The following is an 18,981-nucleotide window of genomic DNA, read 5'->3' on the forward strand; positions in this document are numbered from 1 at the left end:
TCAGTTTTGAGTCCAAAGTACCATCATTTGAGAAGGTTTAGGTTTGCAGTATTTCTGAGGCAGGATGTGATAATGTTTTTTTTTTTTGTCTTTTTCCTTGTATCAGTACTGGGGATCGAACTCACGACTGCCTGCTTGCAAGGCAGGCGCTTATGCCGCTGAGCTAAATCCCCCAAGGATGTGATAATGTTGATAAATTTCCTAGTTTGTAGTTTGACTATTTCTGATGATGTCATTGGGTTTTTGGGTAAACTTTTCAAGAGACTTATATAAAAATGGGCACGAAGGATGTCCATACATGACCTGTTGTGATTTCCCTGAAGTTTGTATCAATTTGTTAAGCTTTCATTCAGATTCAGGAAAATGGGCATTTAGCTCAGACCTTCAGGAAAATGGAAGTCTTAATTTTGTTTGTGTTTTGGCTAAGATAGGTCCTAAGTATGTTGCCCAGGCTCATCTACAACTTCTCAGCTCAAGTGATCCTTTATCTGTACCTCCAGAACAGGGATACCAGGCTTGTCTTAAGTATATTCACTAGTTGCACACCACCATAATCAATTTTAGAACATTTTTATCATCTGCAAAAGAAATCTATATTGTTGGCTGTCAATCCCTTATTGATCTGTCCCCCTATCACTAGACCACTTGTAATTTATTTTTGTCCCTTTAGATTTACCTATTCTGGATATTTCATATAAACAGAATCATAAAATATGTAGCCTTGTAATTGGTTCCGTTAATACAGAATACTTCCTCTGTTCTGTTCTGTTTTGTTTTGTTTGAGGCTGGTTTTGAACTCACTATTTAAGTCAGGCTAATCAAATTTGCAGTGATCTTTTTGCCTTAGACTCCCCTGTGCTGGAAATACAGGTGTACATCACCATGCCCAGTATCATGTAGTATATTTTAAAATTTGATCCACATATCAGTACTTTTCCTTTTTTTTTTAAGTATTGGGTATGGTGGCACATGCCTGTGATCCCAGAACTCAGGAGGCTGAGCCAGGAGGCTTGCCATCAATTCAAGGCTAGCCTAAATTACAGTTTTCACCCTGTCTCAAAAAAAGAAAAAAAAAATGCCAGGTGTGGTGGCTCACAACTGTAATCCCAGCACTTGGGAGGCTGAGACAGGAGGATTGTTGTGAGTTCGAAACCAGCCTAGGCTACAAAGTGAGCTCAAGGCCAGCCTGAACTGCATAGTGAAACCCTATCTCAAAAAGACAGAAAAAAAATTAGCATTATTAGGATATAATTTATATACCCTAAAATTTTCTCATTCATAGTTCTGTGTACAAGTTAATTATTTTTAGTATATTCATAGTAACACAACTATCACCATAATAAATTTTAAAACATTTTTTCACCCTATATTTTATCCCTCTTATTGCTGAGTAAGAGTCCATTGTTTAGACATACCACATCATGTTTATCCATTGGTGAGCACCTACTTTTTTGGCTGTTCTGAAGAGTGCTGCTATGAACATTTATGTATACATTTTAAGGTACATATATTTTTTCATTTCTTTTTACTGTATACCTAGGGGTGAAATTACTGGGTCATACAGTTATGATTAACTTTTTGATGTGGCACTAGAAAAACCACATGATATTTGTATCTTGATGTCTTACCTAACATTAATCATGTATGTTTTCATGAAATGTTCAATATTCTTTGAGTATGTGGTTTTTAATACTGGCAGAATTCAGACCAGGTGTTGTGGCACATGACTGTTATCCCAGTATTCAGGAGGGTGAGGCAGGAGGATCACCACAAATTTAAGGTCAGGTTATGCCACATAATGAGTTCAAGACCAGCATGAACTACGTAGTGAGACCCTGTCTCAAAACAAAACAAAACAAAACTACTAGCAGAATTCAAAACCTTAGTTTTTGAACATTTACCTTACTTCCTGTTGTAGCCCCCACACAAAGACCCCCCCCCATGAAAAACGGGGCAAGACTACGTCTTTTTTAAAAGAAGCCATTTTATTTTAGTTGGCCCAGCGACACAATGCAGATGGAATTTGCAAAGCTGTGCAACTGAGTTAGAATTTTGACTGACTTTTATAGTTCATTTATGATTAGCTCATTGATTATTAAGTATATAGGGATGAGAAACAGAAACAAGGTGGGCCTTTGTTCCCCTTTGCTTGAGATCAGAGGCATTTCACAGTGGGTGCCTAGCCAGTTCATAGCCCTTGGTCTGCCAATTCCAGGAACATTTGTCTCTCATAAAGGCAACAATGGTTGACAAAGCATCATTTGTATCTTACAAAGGGAACAAAGGTTGACACAACAAACAGGTTACTGGGGTGGTGGGGGAGGACCATACAGAACAGCATGACAACGCAGCCAGTTAATCTATAACTGTGTGGTTGGTGCTTGTGTAAGAATTTTGGCCCAGACGAGACACTGTAGCAGGTAAAGCCTTGGAGGTGGAACCAAGGAGCTTTATCTTCCCCGCCCCTAGGAATTTGCCTGTGGCATGAAATGAATACCAATGGGCTACCTGTGTATTCCTAATGCCCCATAGGCACCACCCCAAACCTAAGCTACATGTATGCCCCCACACTGTGTGTATGGCAGAGAGAAAGCCAGACTCCAGTGGTGGTGGTGGTGGGGTTGTTTTTCTCTCTCCCCATTCTCAGAATAAAGGCCTCTTTTATTTTATACTTCTCATCTTTTGGATGCACCACAATCTTATCACTTGGTTACTAGGGTAACAAGCTCAGCACAGAATGACAATACTGCTAATAACTATCCTTTTAACTATTTTTGCTAATAACTATCTTCTAATTGACTTTTAATTTTTCAGCATCTTAGTACAACATTTCCAATTTTCATTGCATTCCAGGGCATATTTTCAGGCATCAATCTTTTTTTTTTTTCAGGCATCAATCTTTTTATGAATCTGATTATTTCTATGGAGCAGGTTAATTAAAAGACTAGATCAAAGGGCACAGGTAGTTTTAGGGTTGAGTGCATAATGATAAATTGCTTTCCAAGGAAAGTTGTGACAATTTTCATTCTTGCAAGTAGAGTTTGAGAATGCTAGGTGTATGGCTCCTCATATTTTGTGTATGATGATCACCAAACCATGAGCATCAGAAGCATGAAGATGTCTTTGGCCCTGCATCCAGATTGTTGTGTAGGGTTTGTATTATGCAAATAAGTGGTAGCAAGTAGAGGTCTAGATTACTGCAAAGGCCACGGGACAGAGGAAAACACATGTACCGTGAGTTAAATGGCCCCACATGGAACCTGAAACTTACTGGAGGAAATGAGGAAGCCACAGTCCAAAGTCATTTAGGTGCAGATCCTTGTGGGTACTGTCTGAAGACTGGCAACAACTCTTTTATATGCCACTCTCTCTGAGCACCCTTCTTTATGCATAGCCCTGGAAGAATTACCTTCACCGAGCTGGCAAGGTCATCAAACTTTCTGTTTACCTCGATATCCTAAGAAGAAACCCATCACAAGGCAGTGTATGAATACTTTCTGATAAGTTGCTTATTTTTGTGTACACACACAATATTAAAGAAGCCTCTTTGGGCATTTCCCTCCTGTGCATGACAATCTCATACTACCTACCCTATTAAAACAGAGAAGAAATGGGAGTCAAAGGGAGGTTTGGGGGGGTGCTCTATTGATCTGGGGATCCTTTATATAGGTATATGCTATTTGTAATCTAACCTCAATCTATGTGCACTTTTTAGCATGCTAATTAAATTAGTAAGTCAAAAACAAAGGGATTGAGGACAAGAGAACTAGAACTTAAATATATTCTTGTGATATCTCTTTCCATTAGTCCAAAGCCGGTAATTAGCTTGCCTTGACCATATCCCTTCTGCCTCAGCAGAATCTTTCTCTGAAAGTTGTTCTATAGGGGCTAACATAAAAAATAAAAAATAGTATTATTTGAATATAATTTATACACATATTTTCAAGTAATTTATTATTATTTGAAATGGGGAGGGTCTCACTATGTTACCCAGGTTGGCGTTGAACTCCTGAGCTCAGGTAATCTACCTGCCTCAGCCACCTGAGTAGGTGAGACTACAGGTATACACCACCATACCTGGCTCTCTTTCATCTTCATAATGCCCCTGGGAGGTGTTTGTCAGACTCACTTCAAATATAGACAAGGCTGAACCCTATGAAGAGTTTGACTTGAACTATAAGGATTCATAGCATATCCCTCAAGGCTCAGGATAACATCTGGGCTAGTCATCTTAGACTAATGATTAACATTTAAAGAATAGAAACTAAGGGGCTGGGGATTTAGCTCAGCGGCATATGCGCCTGCCTTGCAAGCAGACAGTTGTGAGTTCGATCCCCGGTACCGATAAAAAAGAAAAAAAAAATAGAAACTAGAACATTAGATGTAGGTTACTGGTGATGATTCTCTGGTTAAGAATTTTTTTTTTTTTTGTACTGGGGATCAGACTTATGACCTTGTACTTTCCAGGCAGGTGCTGTGCTGCTGAGCTCTATCTCCAGCCCTGTTTCAGATTTTTGTGCAATATTTCACATTAATGAACCCAGGATTTGGTCTCAGGCTAGAACTGACTCCAAAGCCCGGTATTCCTGTTATACTACAGGTCTCAGCTAATACCGATGCATTGTACTGAATAAACGTGTACTTTAACAGGAGAGCTTCATATCCCACCCCACCTCCGCCTTTTTAAAGAATAGTATACAATGCTGACAAGCATTTTCAAAGCAGAAGAGGTGTAGCATGCTAATTGCTGGCTTTGGGCTAATGAAGAGATCAGTTGTCCCAAAATCTGAAAGATGTGGGATACATCTCTAGAAAGCCTATGACTCAAGTCTGGATTGAAATAAATCAAAGTTTAGCTCAGCATTTCTTTTAGTAATTTATATTTTTGAGGTTTGGGGTCGTAGCTTAGTGGTAGAGTGCTTGCCTACATGTGTTACATCCCAAGTATCACACATATACAAAAAATTCTAAGATTCTCAGCTTGCACATGCCATAATCCTAGTACTTGAGAGGATAAGGCCTCATATGAGGCCACCTTGGGCTACACAGTGAGTTCAAGACTGACCTGAACTGTATGTAGTGAGACCTTATCTCAAAAACAAAATATCAACACAAGTTTCTCTCATTCTTAGAAAAGAGTGACTTTTTCTGTATTAAAAAGGCAACACTGAACGAAAAGGAGTCCTAACCTCCCCTACAATTATACACATGAATCTCCCAGTGCCAGAATCTACCTGTAGGTGGTTTAGGTCAGGGATGGGACAAGGGTGGAAGGCAACCCTGCAGGTGCTGAGCCAGCAGATCTAAACATAAGTGGACTATGAGCATCAAGCCCCTAACCTCCACCTCTTTCTCCTTCAGCCATTGAAAAACTCAGGCAGGGGCACAGTGTGAGAGAGATCATAGCAAAGCTACCAGCCCAGAGTGGAAGCAGAGCTGGAGCTGTCTCACGACCTACATTTAGGCCTGGATTGGAACACTGACCATAGCACATGCTGTACCTGGGCAGGGCACTTTACTTCTGTAATCCTCACTTTCTGCGTCTAAAATAGAGATGATAGAAGCTCACAGGGCTTTTGGTGGATCAGAGAGAAGGCTTATAAAAGCTCTTACAGAGATATCCAGCAGTTCGAGGGCAGATGCTGTGTTGTCCTGGACAGACTTGAGGAGACCAAAGCAGCCTTCACTTTGCATGGGATTCCTGGATACCTAAGAATGAAATAAACACAAAGAACTGAGAGGAGCCAAGCCTAGGGAGGTTAGAGAACAACACGCAAGGGAAGGTGTACTCCTTATCTCTGATGACATGGTTAATGTGGTTAGCCCCACCATCTTAGCTGATCAAGTATCTCCACAGGGCAGAGTAGGGTGGGTGAGGCTCCTTACTGGATTGAGGAAGAGAGGAAAGCTGGACACCCACCCCCTGCCTGACTCTGTGCTAGGTACCAAAGCTACAGACAAAATATAACTGGCCCTAATGAGCTTACCCACTAGAGAGAAGGAAGGAGAAGGAAACATCAAACTCAGTGTAATAAGTTCAATGAAAGTGTATACCAATTCCAGCTGGGAAGAGAGGACGGACAGTAAAACCCCAGAGCTAAGCTTTGTAGGTGAGGGTACCAGTATTTCAGCAAGGGTAACAGGAGCAAAAGCAGAGGTAGAAAATAGTACAGTATGTGTGTGTGTGTGTGTGTATGTAAAGAATTCTGAGCACCCAGGGATGACATTGGTGAACTTGTCAGAGTCCAGATGCCCCACCATGTGCTATGAGTAATGAACTATGAAGCTTGGATTTATCAGAAGCAACAGTAAAGCAGGAATGCCAGGGGCATGTTTCTGGCTTAGAAAGATTATCAGATAGCAGGTAGACAGGAAGGAGTAGGTCTGGAGTAACTAGGGGGTCAACACATCCCGGACGAGAGGCAGACAGAAAAGGGAGAAGTCAGCGACCTAAGTACTTTCAGGAGGTGAGAGACTGCGGAGGGCAGATGTGGGGAAGGGAAACAGTCCGGCTTCTGACCTGGCTCTCCTTGCCAAGAGACAGCCCTCAGGAAGAGGTAATGTATAAATAAATAGGTACCTGTTTAAAAATGCAATTTAAAAATAAGAAATTGAACAGAACTGTCTCCAGTTTCACTGTATGAATGTCCACTTTATATGCTTTAATTTTTGTAATTTGGACAACTGTTTCTGGGAAGATAATATGTAACCTATTAACTGGTGATTTTTTACTGTATATATTTTTTTGAAATGCTGTATTATTTGTACCCTTTTACTGCTTTGTTTATGTCCTTTTTTTTTCTCTTTAAATAAAAAAATAAAATAAAAATAAGAAATTTTTTAGTGATGCCACTCAGGTTGGACTTTCACAGCTCCTTGTGTTTTGGGGAGCATCCACCAGATGGCAGAAAATGTGAATCCAAGCTTGAGAAAGCTCTGGGTTCCCGCAGTGGGGTGGGGGTGGGGATAAATGAGAAGCAGTGGGGACCCTGGAGTTGGGGAGCTAAGGGCCAAGCACAGACAGATGCCAGCCGCATCCAGGCCTGTGTTGTTGGCACACAGTTCTCTAGCACCTCCTTCACTTTCACGTAGCTGCCTCCCTTGTCTGTCTCCTGCACTGTCCTGCTCTGTGGTTCCCTCTGTCCCACAACCCTGGAGGAGGGGAATAGTGCTGGGTACACAGTCCTCAGTAGGTCCGGGCAGTGGCCATCCACTATACCTAGGCCAGAGGAAAAGCAGGGAAGAAGACAAAGGCAACCCTAGAGGTGCTCGGGCCCCTTCAGCAAACATCACTCATGCAAGACAGCAAGGAATTGTGGGCCAGCTTCCGGGAGGGGGGGGGTAAGGAGTAGTCTGAAGCTTGGTGTGAGCCAGGTGGGATGTGAGAGAGTGAATAGCAGGGGAAGGAAGGGTCAAGAGAGGAACCTGGAGGCCCCTCCCATCAGAGCTGTGAGGCCTGTGTGTACTGCTGCGCATCCACTGCCTCTGGGGTGGGGGCTGCAGTGGGGAATGAATCTAGGGAAACGGGCAGAGATAGGGCAGTTATGTGCTGGGGCCTCCCCCTTACCCCCACCATAGGAGGTCAGCACTCACGACAAGAATCCTTAGTGTCTGGTTGACCCGGAGATCCATCCCCAGGCTTAGTGCTCCCGCAGCAAAGATGCGGTTATTGCTGCAACATAAAAGACCTGCATCATACTGAGATACAGAATCCATCAAGGTGTCCATCAACAGATGAAAATGTGGTATACATCCACAATGGAGTATGATCCAATCATAAAGAAGGATAAAATTCTATAGTTGCCATTCACATGGGGGACATTATATTAAGTGAAATAGGCCAAGCACAGAAAGACAAGACCAGAGTATTTTGGGCTGGGGTGTAGCTCAGTGGTGGAGTGTTTGCCTAGCATGCACATATCCCTAGGTTCAATCCCCACCCAGTATCCCCCAAAACAAAAATCCCTGCATAGTCTCTCTCATATGTGAAAATGAAAACTTAAAACTAAAACTAAACCTGGGGCCAGAGATATAGCAATGGCATAAGTTCCTGCCTGGCAAGTACAAGGTCTTGACTTTAATTTCCAGTGGCAAAACAAAACAAAACAAAACAAAAACCCTAAACCTAGGATAGTGATTATTAGAGACTGAAAAGGTTATGGGGAAGAGGGAGGGTGGAAAAAGGTTGAATTTGATTGGTGCACATTACACGACGATATGAAGACATCATACCAAACCCCATTAATATAGATAATAAATATGTATTTATTTTAAAAGGACTTACACATCTTGCAGCCTTCCAAACATTTTCTCAGGGCTGATTTCTCCAGAGCCCTTGCTGGAGTTGCTGTTCCATCCTACAAGTTGAGCTTCACATACTAGCTTTCCACTTTTCCCCATGTGTAAAGATACAATACTGCCTCATTGGTCCTCCTAGTGTTACAGGAGACCATGCAACAAACAGACCTAGAGTGTGCCTCCTCCTGGTAGAGGCCAGCTGCTACTCCCGGGACCTTTAAAATTCAGCAGGTGCTCCCATGTGTTCTACCCAGCTAGCACCTCATGCCTATCACCATGACGTCTGTTTTAGAATGTCACCCCTCTCCCTTTCCACATCCTTTCCTCCTCCTCCTTCTCCTTCTGCTGAACCCAAACCCTGGCCTCATCTCTGAGCCACTCTGTCTCCAGAACCAGTCCACTCCTTTCTGACTTCCTACATCCAGCTCTTTACCTCTTAAGGCTGCCTCTAGCCTTGGCTTTTCCCATGGGGAAGTAAAGTGAGCTGGACTGAATGGGGTCTCCCTGTCCACAGCGGCAGCCCCCTGGGGAGGCAATCCATCATCTTCCTGGCCTCACCTCTTTTCACTGTGCTCGCCCCTGGCCTATTATCTACCAAATCTCAAGACACTGCCTGGTCTCGAGAAGCACCCTATACAGAGCAGACTCCTAGTAGCCATGTGCTGACGAAAGCATACCCACAGGCCCACCTGCCAGACTCTGCCTTGTCCTATTCAGACTGGGCTGCACTGAGAGGGCTAAAAGCTCACACAAGGAACCCACCCTGCACCAGGCCCTCTGACCCTGCTTTGTACACTGGTCCATGATCTTCAGCCAGCTGCCTGCACCATACGAATGATAAATGTCAATATACAAGTTATGATCTTTTTTTTTTTTTCGCGTACTGTATATTGAACTCAGGATCTCTCCATGACTTGTATCCCCAGCTCATTTTTAAATTTTGGGATAGGGTCTCGCCTTTAGAATACTGGGATTACCTGGCTATAAGTGATCATTTTAAGAGAGATGGGCAGAGCTGGGTGCTCTGGGATTGTGGCTCAACTTCCATCCTGGAGACATTGTGGTAGGTTCAGAAATTAAATGGAATAGCAGTAAAATTATGGTGCTTCTGTCTCTGGGCAGGGTAATCCTGTGCTTCTCACCTCATGTTGAGTTCCTCCAATACATTGTTGACTTTCAGGGCCTCAGCCACAGCCAGTGCTCCAAGGTCACCAAAGCCATTGTATGAGATGTCCAGAACTTTCAGAAAGATGTTTGCCTAGAGCAAAAGAATGAAGCCATGGGACCACATCTGATGGGGGAGAAGGCCACAGCCTCAGAGCCTAAAAGAGGTCCAAAAGAGGAAGACAGATGTGGGTGTGAATGACCTCAGAAACCAGGCAGCAGCAGGCCACAGACACAGTGATAAGATCCACACCCCTGTGGGAGCATCTCAAGTGCAAGGAACCCTCAGACAAGGAGTAGTCCCAGGGGCCCAGGGGCCAATGAAAGGCTACTGGATGAAACCTCTCCTAGGGACTGCTATGGGGAGAAAGGTACATCCTCTGGCAAGACTGAACCTGTCTGCCACCCTGTGTGGCAGGGCACCCATGTCAGTCCTTGTTCAAACAGATGAGGCAATGGCTAGTTTATCCTGAGGGGGACCACATAAAATTAGTTGGCACTGGAGACACTGAAGATGCCGGGATACACTGGTAAAGCTTAGTTGCCGATTTCTAAAACTGCTTCATAACCCACAAGGGAGTAGGTCAGATGTTTGAGGCGCACTAGCATGCAAAGGTGCAAGGGTGTCATTTCAGGAGAGCGTGTGTGTGTGTGTGTGTGTGTGTGTGTGTGTGTGTGTGTGAACTGTAAGCACACCAGAAGCACAGATGTCCCTACCAGGTGTCTATGATGTCTGGAAAAGGTGTTTGACCTTCAGCTGTGGACCTTTTAGTAAATGATATGAGAGTGGACATAGTGTATCTAGTCATTAAATGAGGCCAATGAAATAAAAGTAACCTAAAGAAATATCCTTTACTCTCTGTTTAAAAGATCTAAGGTTCATTTCTGGAGAGCAACAAAGACAAGGAGCTGGCACCCAGGAGACCTGCCCCAGGGGCTGACTTGGTAGGGGTCTCATACCTCCAATCCCCTGGCAAATGCTATAGCTCCTGGGCCTCGGAGGTGATTCCAGCTTATGTCAAGTTCTGTGAGTCCTGTGTTTTCTGCCAGTGCGGGTCCAAGGGTCTCTCCTTCAAGAACACCAAGAGAGATCTTCTTATTTTGTTTATTACTTCAAATATAGATACTGATGTCACTGTATTCCAGGGACTCTGCAGGCAGGAGGGTCACATATATGAACTTGATATGAGCCTTCCCTCCCCTCAAGGAACCCACAATTAAAGGGGAAGATTTAATACAAATTAAATCATACAAATTAAATCTATGAGTTCCTACAAACAGAGAGGAGTGGGAACAGAATAGTGACCTTGGTGGGGTCAGAGAAGTAAGGAAAGGAGCTAAGTTTGAACTGAGAAATCCATCACACATTCCACACACATGATGGACAGTAGATGCAGGAAAGTGGAAGATGTGCAGGCATGTGTGGAAATACACTCATGTCTGAAGCTGTGAGAGGAGGGAGGAAGCAGAGGCAACGAGACAGGGAGCGAGGGGCACTTCTTTTTTTTTTTTTTTTTTTTGGTCTTCTTCCTTTTTATCGGTACCGGGGATCGAACTCACGACTGCCTGCTTGCAAGGCAGGCGCTCATGCCGCTGAGCTAAATCCCCAGCCCCGAGGGGCACTTCTTGAGAGAGGCTGAAAGACCTTGAATACTGTGCCAAAGGAGCTCAGGCATGAGGAATCAGGGAGGGCTTTAGAAGTGACAGGCTAGGGGCTGGGGGTTTAGCTCGGCTGCATAAGCGCCTGCCTTGCAAGCAGGCAGTTGTGAGTTCGATCCCCGGTACCGATAAAAAGGAAAAAGACCAAAAAAAGAAGTGACAGGCTGGGATTAGCATTTCAACAAAATTTCTAGTTGCTGGCAGGCATTGGTAGAGACAGTGGCTGGGTGACTCAGCAGCTGGGAAGGGCTTATACCATAGGTCAGAGAAGAAAAGACTGGCACAGTTATGGAGAGGAGGCAAGAGTGACAGTGAAAAGAAAGGGGTGGTATGGGAATCCCTGGGATAGTTAACATATAAAATGGGGAAGAATCCTACTCCCAAGCCTTTTCTCCGTTCTGTCAGCACAAGACAGTCTGACCTTCCATTGCTCCCGTGCTCCAGCACTAACATGCCTTCCAGCTGACATCCTACTTAGGAACTTGGAACTCTATTCTACACCTGGTCACAGCTCCTCATCTTTCCAATCTGGGTTCACAGGTCAGGAAGCCTTGCTTGCCTGGTCAAGACCTCTTCCAGACTCTAGCCATTAGATCTCTTTCTGCCTGGCTGGTCTTTGTTAGCAGTTTAGGACTCCCATAAGGATTGGATTTGAACTTTCTTCAAAATCCAAGCACCTAGCACAAATCTAGTAAGACTGGTTTAGAGAAATATATACAAGACAAGTGATTGAAAGCTGGTGTGGTGGTACATGCCTGTAATCCCAACACTTGGAAAGTTGAGGTAGGAGGGTCAATGCAAGCCTGGCTACATACTGAGTTCAAGGCCAGCCTGCACTGCAAAGTGATAAAGTGAGACCCTGTCTCAAAAGAAAAGAAAAGAAAAAAACAAAACAAAACAAAAAAACCTAATGGATTAACTGATCAGGGTGCTCAGGGTACCTACTCTGCTGGCTAGCACACACTGTAGCAGAAGCATCTAGCACCTTGGAGAGCTCCCTGAGCAGCAGCAAATACTTCTAGCACTGCTCCCCTCTCAGATCAGGACTCAAAGCCTAGGGATGGATTTGATGCCCTTATCTTGTCAGATGTGAGTACTTCCTCCTTCCTCAGGCACTGCTGGGGCTAAAAGGGAAGGGAATGGCTTCCCACTTCATGGAGCATCACTTTCTTTGCTGAGCAGCTAGAGGTTGAGGAAGTTTTCTTTCATAGGTCTCCAACGGCCAATCTTTGGTCTCTATGACCCCTGCGGTTATCCTGTAAGGTAGGTGATATTGATGCTATGGACTAGGTGAGAAATCTGAGACCCAAAATTCTTCACCCTGCAAGGGAGTCAGGCATACGCTCATATCTCCACTTGGAGAAAAAATGGATTGCCTGAATCTGTCCTTTCCCAGGGCTCACATTGCCTCGCTTGTATGTACTGTGTGTTTGCCCACTGTTGTAGGGTCTTAGCTTTTGGCTGCTCCACTCTGGGTGCCTGTCTGGCAATTGTTCATTGCTAGTTTATAAAATAATTTTTGAGATAGGGTCATGCTAAGTTGCTAAAGTCCCCAGGCTGGGTTTGGACTTGTTTCTCCTGCCTCTGCTTCCCAGAGTGCTGGGATTCAGGCATGCACCACCTTACCAAGCTTTATACTTGGTATTTAAGTGTCACTCAGAAGTTCATGGGTTACAGGCTTGATTCCTAGGGTGCACAATTAAAAAGTGGTGAAGTCTTTAGATGGAGTCTAGTGGGAGGTTTTTAGGTCATTGATTGTTTGGTGGGTTCTAGAAGAGGATTATGGGATTCCATTATCCCTTCTGTTCCCCAGCCATGAGTTGAACACCTTTGCTCTGCCATATGTTCCAGCCTTGCCACAGCCCCAAAACGATGTGGCAAATCCATCATGGACTTCAAAACCACAGGTCAAAATATTCCTTTTCTAAGTGAATCATCTTAGATAATAGTATAGTACTAGAAAACTAATACACCCTCTGACCTCAGCGTCTTAGAGAGACACCAGTGCTTAGCCTATCAAAGTCTGAAGTGAGCCTCTCCTTGAATTTCATTGGCTTTCCACAATAATTTCCCTAGAAGGCATATTGGCTCTGGTAGTTAAGCTCCAGGACCAATTTTCATTTGCCAAGGCGGGTGTCATCCCAATCACTCTAAGTGGCTTGAGACACCCAAAAATTCAAAAACTTTCCAGATCAGACAATTATTCTGGGATATCCACTAAAATGAACAAGTATGTGCATTCCTCCAAGAATTTGGTCCATCAGGTCCAATGGCCCAAGGATCTGTATTTCTAAACCCAGGTTTAGGAGATGATCTTCTTTCTCCTCTTCCTCCTTTTTGTGGTATTGGGGATATAACCCAGGACTTTATAGACCATAGGCATGTAGTCTACTGAGGGAGACAACTCCAGTGACTTCCTTTGAATCCAAAACTTTGAGTGTCTGGAGACTCATTTCCTTATACTGATATGTAAAAAGTTGGCTAGGGTATTTTCTTCTCTCTTCAATTGGCTATAAGATTGCAAATAAGGCCAGCCAAGGTGCTAATATGCAATATCTATAGCCAACAGACAGTCCTGTTTCCTTGCATAGTGTTCTCCACAACACAGGATTGAGCACTTGACATGGTAGAGTAAATAGCTCCAGGAATGTCATCTGGGTAGAAGCCTCAAGATAAGAGGCTATGACTCCCCAGGACACAAGAGTTTGCATATCAGAAACCAAAGCAATTGCCCCCAAAACAATTCCACTGCTACCTTAATTGGATTATGTAAATTGATCCTTCTGCATATCTTTGTCTCTGCAATTTACAGAGATGCCAATCTAACACCTGGCCAGACAGCTCAAATTACTCACATCCTGCCACCCTATCACCCATCTGAGCCACCCTCTTTCTTCACAAGATAATAAATGCTGGGAGAGGCCTAGGATCAAGGCCTTTGTCCACATGTCCTTATGGGGATTGGATTTAGGTAGGACCCCTTGGCTGCCATTAACTTGGAATATGTCTTGGTGTTTTTATTCTCACGATGGGTTGCATTGGTGGTTGTAGACTGGGATTAATTTGGTGGGATTCCGATAACATTTCAATAGGATTACAAATATAACTTTTTGGATTGTGAAGAAAACTAGAAAGAGGATTACAATACTTGGATGATTCAACTCGATATTTGGGTTTATAATAGTCTATCACTGAGTTACATCTTAACCCTTTTTTCTATAGTTGAGAATGCATTTTGCTAAGTTGCCCAGACTGGTCCCGAACTTGTGATTCTCATGTCTCAGTCTTCTGAGTAGCTAAGATTACAGGCATGTTCTACCATTTCTACCATGCCTGGCTCTTGTTTATTTTTGTTTTTGTTTTTGTTTTGAGACAGTTGCTGTGTACTTCAGGCTAGCCTCGAATTCACTATGTAGCCAAGGCTGGCCTCAAATTCACAACAATCCTCCTACCTTAGCCTTCTGAGTGCTGAAATTACAGGTGTGTGCCACTATGCCCAACCTGGCTTTTGTTTTTAAAAACAAGGACCTCACTATGTAGCTCAGGCTGACCTTGAACTAAGGGGCTCAAGCAATCCTTCTGCCACCCCAAACAGCTGGGACTATCTATAGGTGCATACAACTACGTACACCGTCTAGGTGATTCTCATAACCGACAGGAACAAGCACAGGTGGAAGTTCATATTCGTGACAAAGCAGAAAACCTGTGCCAAGGCCCAGGGGCATGACAGTGCTGATATCAAAGAATCCCACGCATGTTTTTCACAGCTCTTAGAATAAAGTCATCGTGTCCTTACCATGATCTTCAGCTCAGCAGCCCCCTCTTGGCTCTCCATGCCATAGACTGGTCACTATCTTCTGGATCATGATCCACTCATGCTCGTTATTGTCAGTTTGGGAAACAGGCCTATATACTCATATTTCTCTCCTTGAAATTCCCTCCCTCTGGCCTTGCCACAGCCAATTTTTTCCTAGCCCATATATTTCTAGCTTAAATATCATTTCCTCATAGAGGTCTCCCTAGCCATCTCTAAACCAAGGGTCCCTATTTTTTACTAGAACCACATCTTGGGTTTTTTTTAACACCAACAATTACTGGTAATTATCATGTTAACATGTGCTTCTTGAGGTTTGGGGCTCTGTATTATTAGCAGCTAGACTTGTAGTAGCTAAATTGGTGTCAAACAGGGATAGCAACAGGCAATGAGATAGTTGAATGGATTAAGAGTTTTGGGTGGTTCAGCTGGGAGGGGAACGAGACAAAGTGGACGTGGGGAGCAGAAACCAGGCCACAGATGTTCTCTAGCGGATGCTCAGTGTGCTCCTTCTACTTCCCACCCCTGCCACCAGAGGAGGTTGACCTTTCATGTTCCATGGCAGTCCAGGCCAGGTATTACCTGCTTGGTCATTTAGCTGGTTATAGCTGAGATCCAGGGATTTCAGACCGGTATGGACCAGCAGGAGATCAGCAAGGTACTTGGCTGCCTGTTCTTCCAGGCCATTCCCTGCCAGCTTCATCTTCTGCACTGCCTGGTTCACTGTGAGGGCAGCACAAAGGGCCTGGACCCCTGGTGCTCCAAACTGGTTCTCCGACAGGTCAACATCTGGGGAACAGCACCACTCCTTGGTCAGTGGGAGCAAAAGGAAGCCACTTCCCTCCCACCACTTTCTCCATCTCCTAAAATTCCAGGCTGGAGGCAGAGGAAGAGGCTTTGTATTGGATAGTCCTGGGGTTACAGGGTAGCACCTTTGCTACCTGTTGGCTGGGTCCTCTTGGACCCCTGACTTCAACCTTCTTGTACCTTTATGAACTTCTCTGACAAGGGTTAAAACCACCTAGTTTGTGGTGCTGTGGGGAGGGGGAGTCATCCCACTGGTGCCTGGTGTCTGGCAGCGATATGATCTGCTCACAAGAGAGCCCTCTCTGCCCTATTGCCAGGGACTGGTAATACTAGTCCAAGTGGCCATCCAGAAGTACTTATGTGGGACCAAATACTCTGCTGACCTCTTCACATGTGCTGTTTCATTTAATGTTCACCACAATCCCAAGGGCTAAGTGGTATTGCTGGGGCCATCTCAGCGACTGGAAATGATCTTGGCAAAGTTGAGTTGGTTGTTCAGGTCAGTCTACTCTTCAGCAGCAGAGCTGGCATTTGGGTCCAACCTCACTAAATTCCCATGGTGTCCTCCCACCTCGCTGTCCATCCTATCTCTTTGCAAAGAAAGACTCTCCCAACCTGAATTCAGGTGCCGACTTTTACAAGTGTGTGTGTGTGTGTGTGTGTGTGTGTGTGTTTGTATGTGTGTCTGTCTGTATGTGCTCACCAGCAGAGCACGGAAGACATGTCAGGTTAGGAAAGGAGCAGAATCCAGCATTGGTCAGGATATGTAATGGGTCTAACTTCACCCCTATGTGCCCCACCCCATATCCCAGACATACTAGTTGGCCCCAAATCAGAAGGCCAGGTTTAGAGGAAGTGCATCTCTGGGGATAGGGAAGGCTCAAGCCTGCCCACTTGCCCCAGACTTAGCACCTACCAGATATGCTGCTGTTTTTGCTCAGGACATCTGCCAGGGCTTCTGCACCAGCCACACAGAGTCCATTGTCCCGAAGATCCAGTCGCTTGATATAAGGATTGGAGGTCAACATAGAAGCCAGAGCCTGAGCCCCCTGAGACAAAGCAGAAAATCCTGTAGTTTTGGTTCTTTCCAGGGCTGAGGACCCAGACACATCTGGCCACTTCCCTGGATTATGTTCCCAGGGCTCAGCCCACACATGTAACTTCCAAACAGAAAGCCTTCACTAGCCCCCATTCCCAAGGGGAAACCTGTATCTCCTGGGCTCTACCCAGAGCTCACCTCCCGGAGCTTTCTATAACCTTCCAGCACACTAGGAGCCTGCAGGTTTCCCAACCCTTATGATGATCTCTGTTGTGGCCTCTATGCTATTTCCCAGATGTGGGGAAGGGAATGCTGGCCCAGAAGGGAACACTAACAGTGAATGGAATGGACTCAAGGAGAGACACTCCCATGGCCACTATGTCCTGGGTCCTTCCTCTCCAAGCCAGGCTCCAGTGTCCTCCACAGATACCTGGGGTCCCAGGCCACGGTGCCGCAGGCTCAACTCTGCAGCATTTTCTTGGCGCAGAAAGCAGGAGACAGGCACAACATTAAAGGCCTGGCAAAACCCCAGGTAGAGGGTATCCTTGACCACTTCTCCAAGTCCAAGGGTACCTGGGAGGAGACAAGGAGACAAGTGTGGACTCCTTCACTGCCATATCCTCTGCCTCTTCACCTGACCTCTGTCACTATCTATCTTCTTTCTCCTCTAGAGGCACTTCTTGTATCATTGGGACTATTTCCACATTATTACAGATGAGGGTATCAAGGCTCACAGAAAGTAAATTCCTTCCCTAATTACACAGGAAGTCAGAGCCTGAGTTGGGACACTTCCTGTATGATGCTAAAATCCATGCTCTGTCTCCTGTCTCCCCATTACAGATAGCAATTTTTTGTTTGCTTTTTTGACATAGGGTCTCACTATGTAGATCAGGCTGACCTTGAACTAAAGAGATCCTCTTGCCTTAGCTTCCAAATTTCTGAGATCAGGCTTGTACCACCACACCCAGCCTGTGATGACAATGTTTTAATGAGCATTTTACCGAAAGAAAATCTTAAGTAATTCTAACTTCTATACATCCATTAGCTTAGATTTTCCTGCGGGTTAGGAAAACTCACCCCTGAACCTGTCTCAGGGTGGGACACCTCTTCCTACAGTTTGTTAGGGGATGTACTTAAGAGGCGTTCTGGAAATGTGTTCTTAATAGTGGAACTCCTGGTGCCTATAGGCATGGAGAGCACAGACATAAAGCGGCCACCGCTATTCCAAGGGTAACCCAAGGAAAAGCTCACGCCCCTTTCTGACACCCCTGCCCAGCATCCCTCAAGATAAGTCAAGCCTGACCCCCTACCGGGTACACCTTCTGTCTCAAAATCGGAGTCCGAATCTGCAACCGAGCCCTTTTCGGCCTCCGCAATCTCTGAAAAATCCCCAGCAGCCGCCTTCACTTCTTCCTCCGGTTCATTCTCTGCAGAATTCTCGCAAGGATCCTTCATAGCTACACCCATTTCGCAGTCTCCTACTCTGAAGCCTGGCGCCTCATATACGAAGCTGCTTGGAGGTGTGGGCGGACCCTCCTTCCTGAAAGACCAATAGAATGTCACTGTGCGCTCGCCCAGCCAATAAGATGTGCTTACGTCATGGTCTCCAGGGTAACTCGGTGTTGATGGTTGCCCCTGGAACGGCGGCTACTCTGTGGCTACCTTGAGCCAGCTGCTTGCCAGCACCGAGAGTGGGCGCCACTTGCACTGCGCAGGTCCTGACCTAGCCGGCGTTCATTTTTCCTCCTGCTCTGTAAACTTCCAACATTGCCCCATGTTCGCGACTGGGAAATACTCTGAGGATGGGGCACTGCTCTAGAAAGGTCAGAGGACCTTCAGAGTCACCTCACCTTGCTCTCTGAAACCTTACTCTCAGAGGAGCTCAGTTCTCTCTCATGCCTTTGCGATGTTCACCAGGACCGTCTCTCCCCAACTTTGTTTGCTGCACTTCAGAATCTGCAAATGTTAGCTCAGAGCCCATTTCTTCCTGAACCTTTCTTTAGGCCCTTTTGCGGGCTCCTACTGCCCGCACACAGGCCTCCCACAGCACTTGAAACTGCCCCCGTACAAGGAAGTGAAGCCAGAGGGCAAGAGGCAGCATTGTGTTGAGGGTCCGGCAGAGAGACTTTAGGGATTGGGACAAAAGGCAGGACAGCGAGAGGTTGGGACTGAGCCCAGAGCTAGAGTGGGGGTGCTGAAT

The 18,981-nt window shown here is 45.2% G+C and overlaps 1 protein-coding gene across 3 annotated transcripts; it reads right to left on the bottom strand.

The window, feature by feature from the left end:
* Positions 1–1,966: 1,966 nt before the first annotated feature.
* Lrrc74b (leucine rich repeat containing 74B) lies at positions 1,967–18,289 on the bottom strand. Of its 3 annotated transcripts, XM_013141530.3 has the most exons (9): positions 18,092–18,289; positions 17,212–17,354; positions 16,659–16,791; positions 15,518–15,724; positions 10,423–10,532; positions 9,441–9,556; positions 7,594–7,672; positions 5,614–5,709; positions 1,967–3,457 (listed from the first exon to the last, which is right to left on the bottom strand). In XM_013141530.3, exons 1-9 carry the CDS (start codon positions 18,246–18,248, stop codon positions 3,302–3,304), a joined length of 1,197 nt encoding a protein of 398 aa, XP_012996984.2. In that variant the 5' UTR covers positions 18,249–18,289; the 3' UTR covers positions 1,967–3,301. The 3 variants fall into 3 exon arrangements, with proteins under 3 accessions (XP_012996984.2, XP_063082137.1, XP_063082138.1); XM_063226067.1 differs by lacking the exon at positions 7,594–7,672; XM_063226068.1 differs by lacking the exon at positions 7,594–7,672 and having other exon boundaries at positions 3,295–5,709.
* Positions 18,290–18,981: the final 692 nt, after the last annotated feature.

This window comes from Cavia porcellus, unplaced genomic scaffold (assembly GCF_034190915.1).
Source record: "Cavia porcellus strain 051 isolate PalLab524CR breed Dunkin Hartley unplaced genomic scaffold, mCavPor4.1 scaffold_16, whole genome shotgun sequence".
Lineage (NCBI taxonomy): Eukaryota > Metazoa > Chordata > Mammalia > Rodentia > Caviidae > Cavia > Cavia porcellus.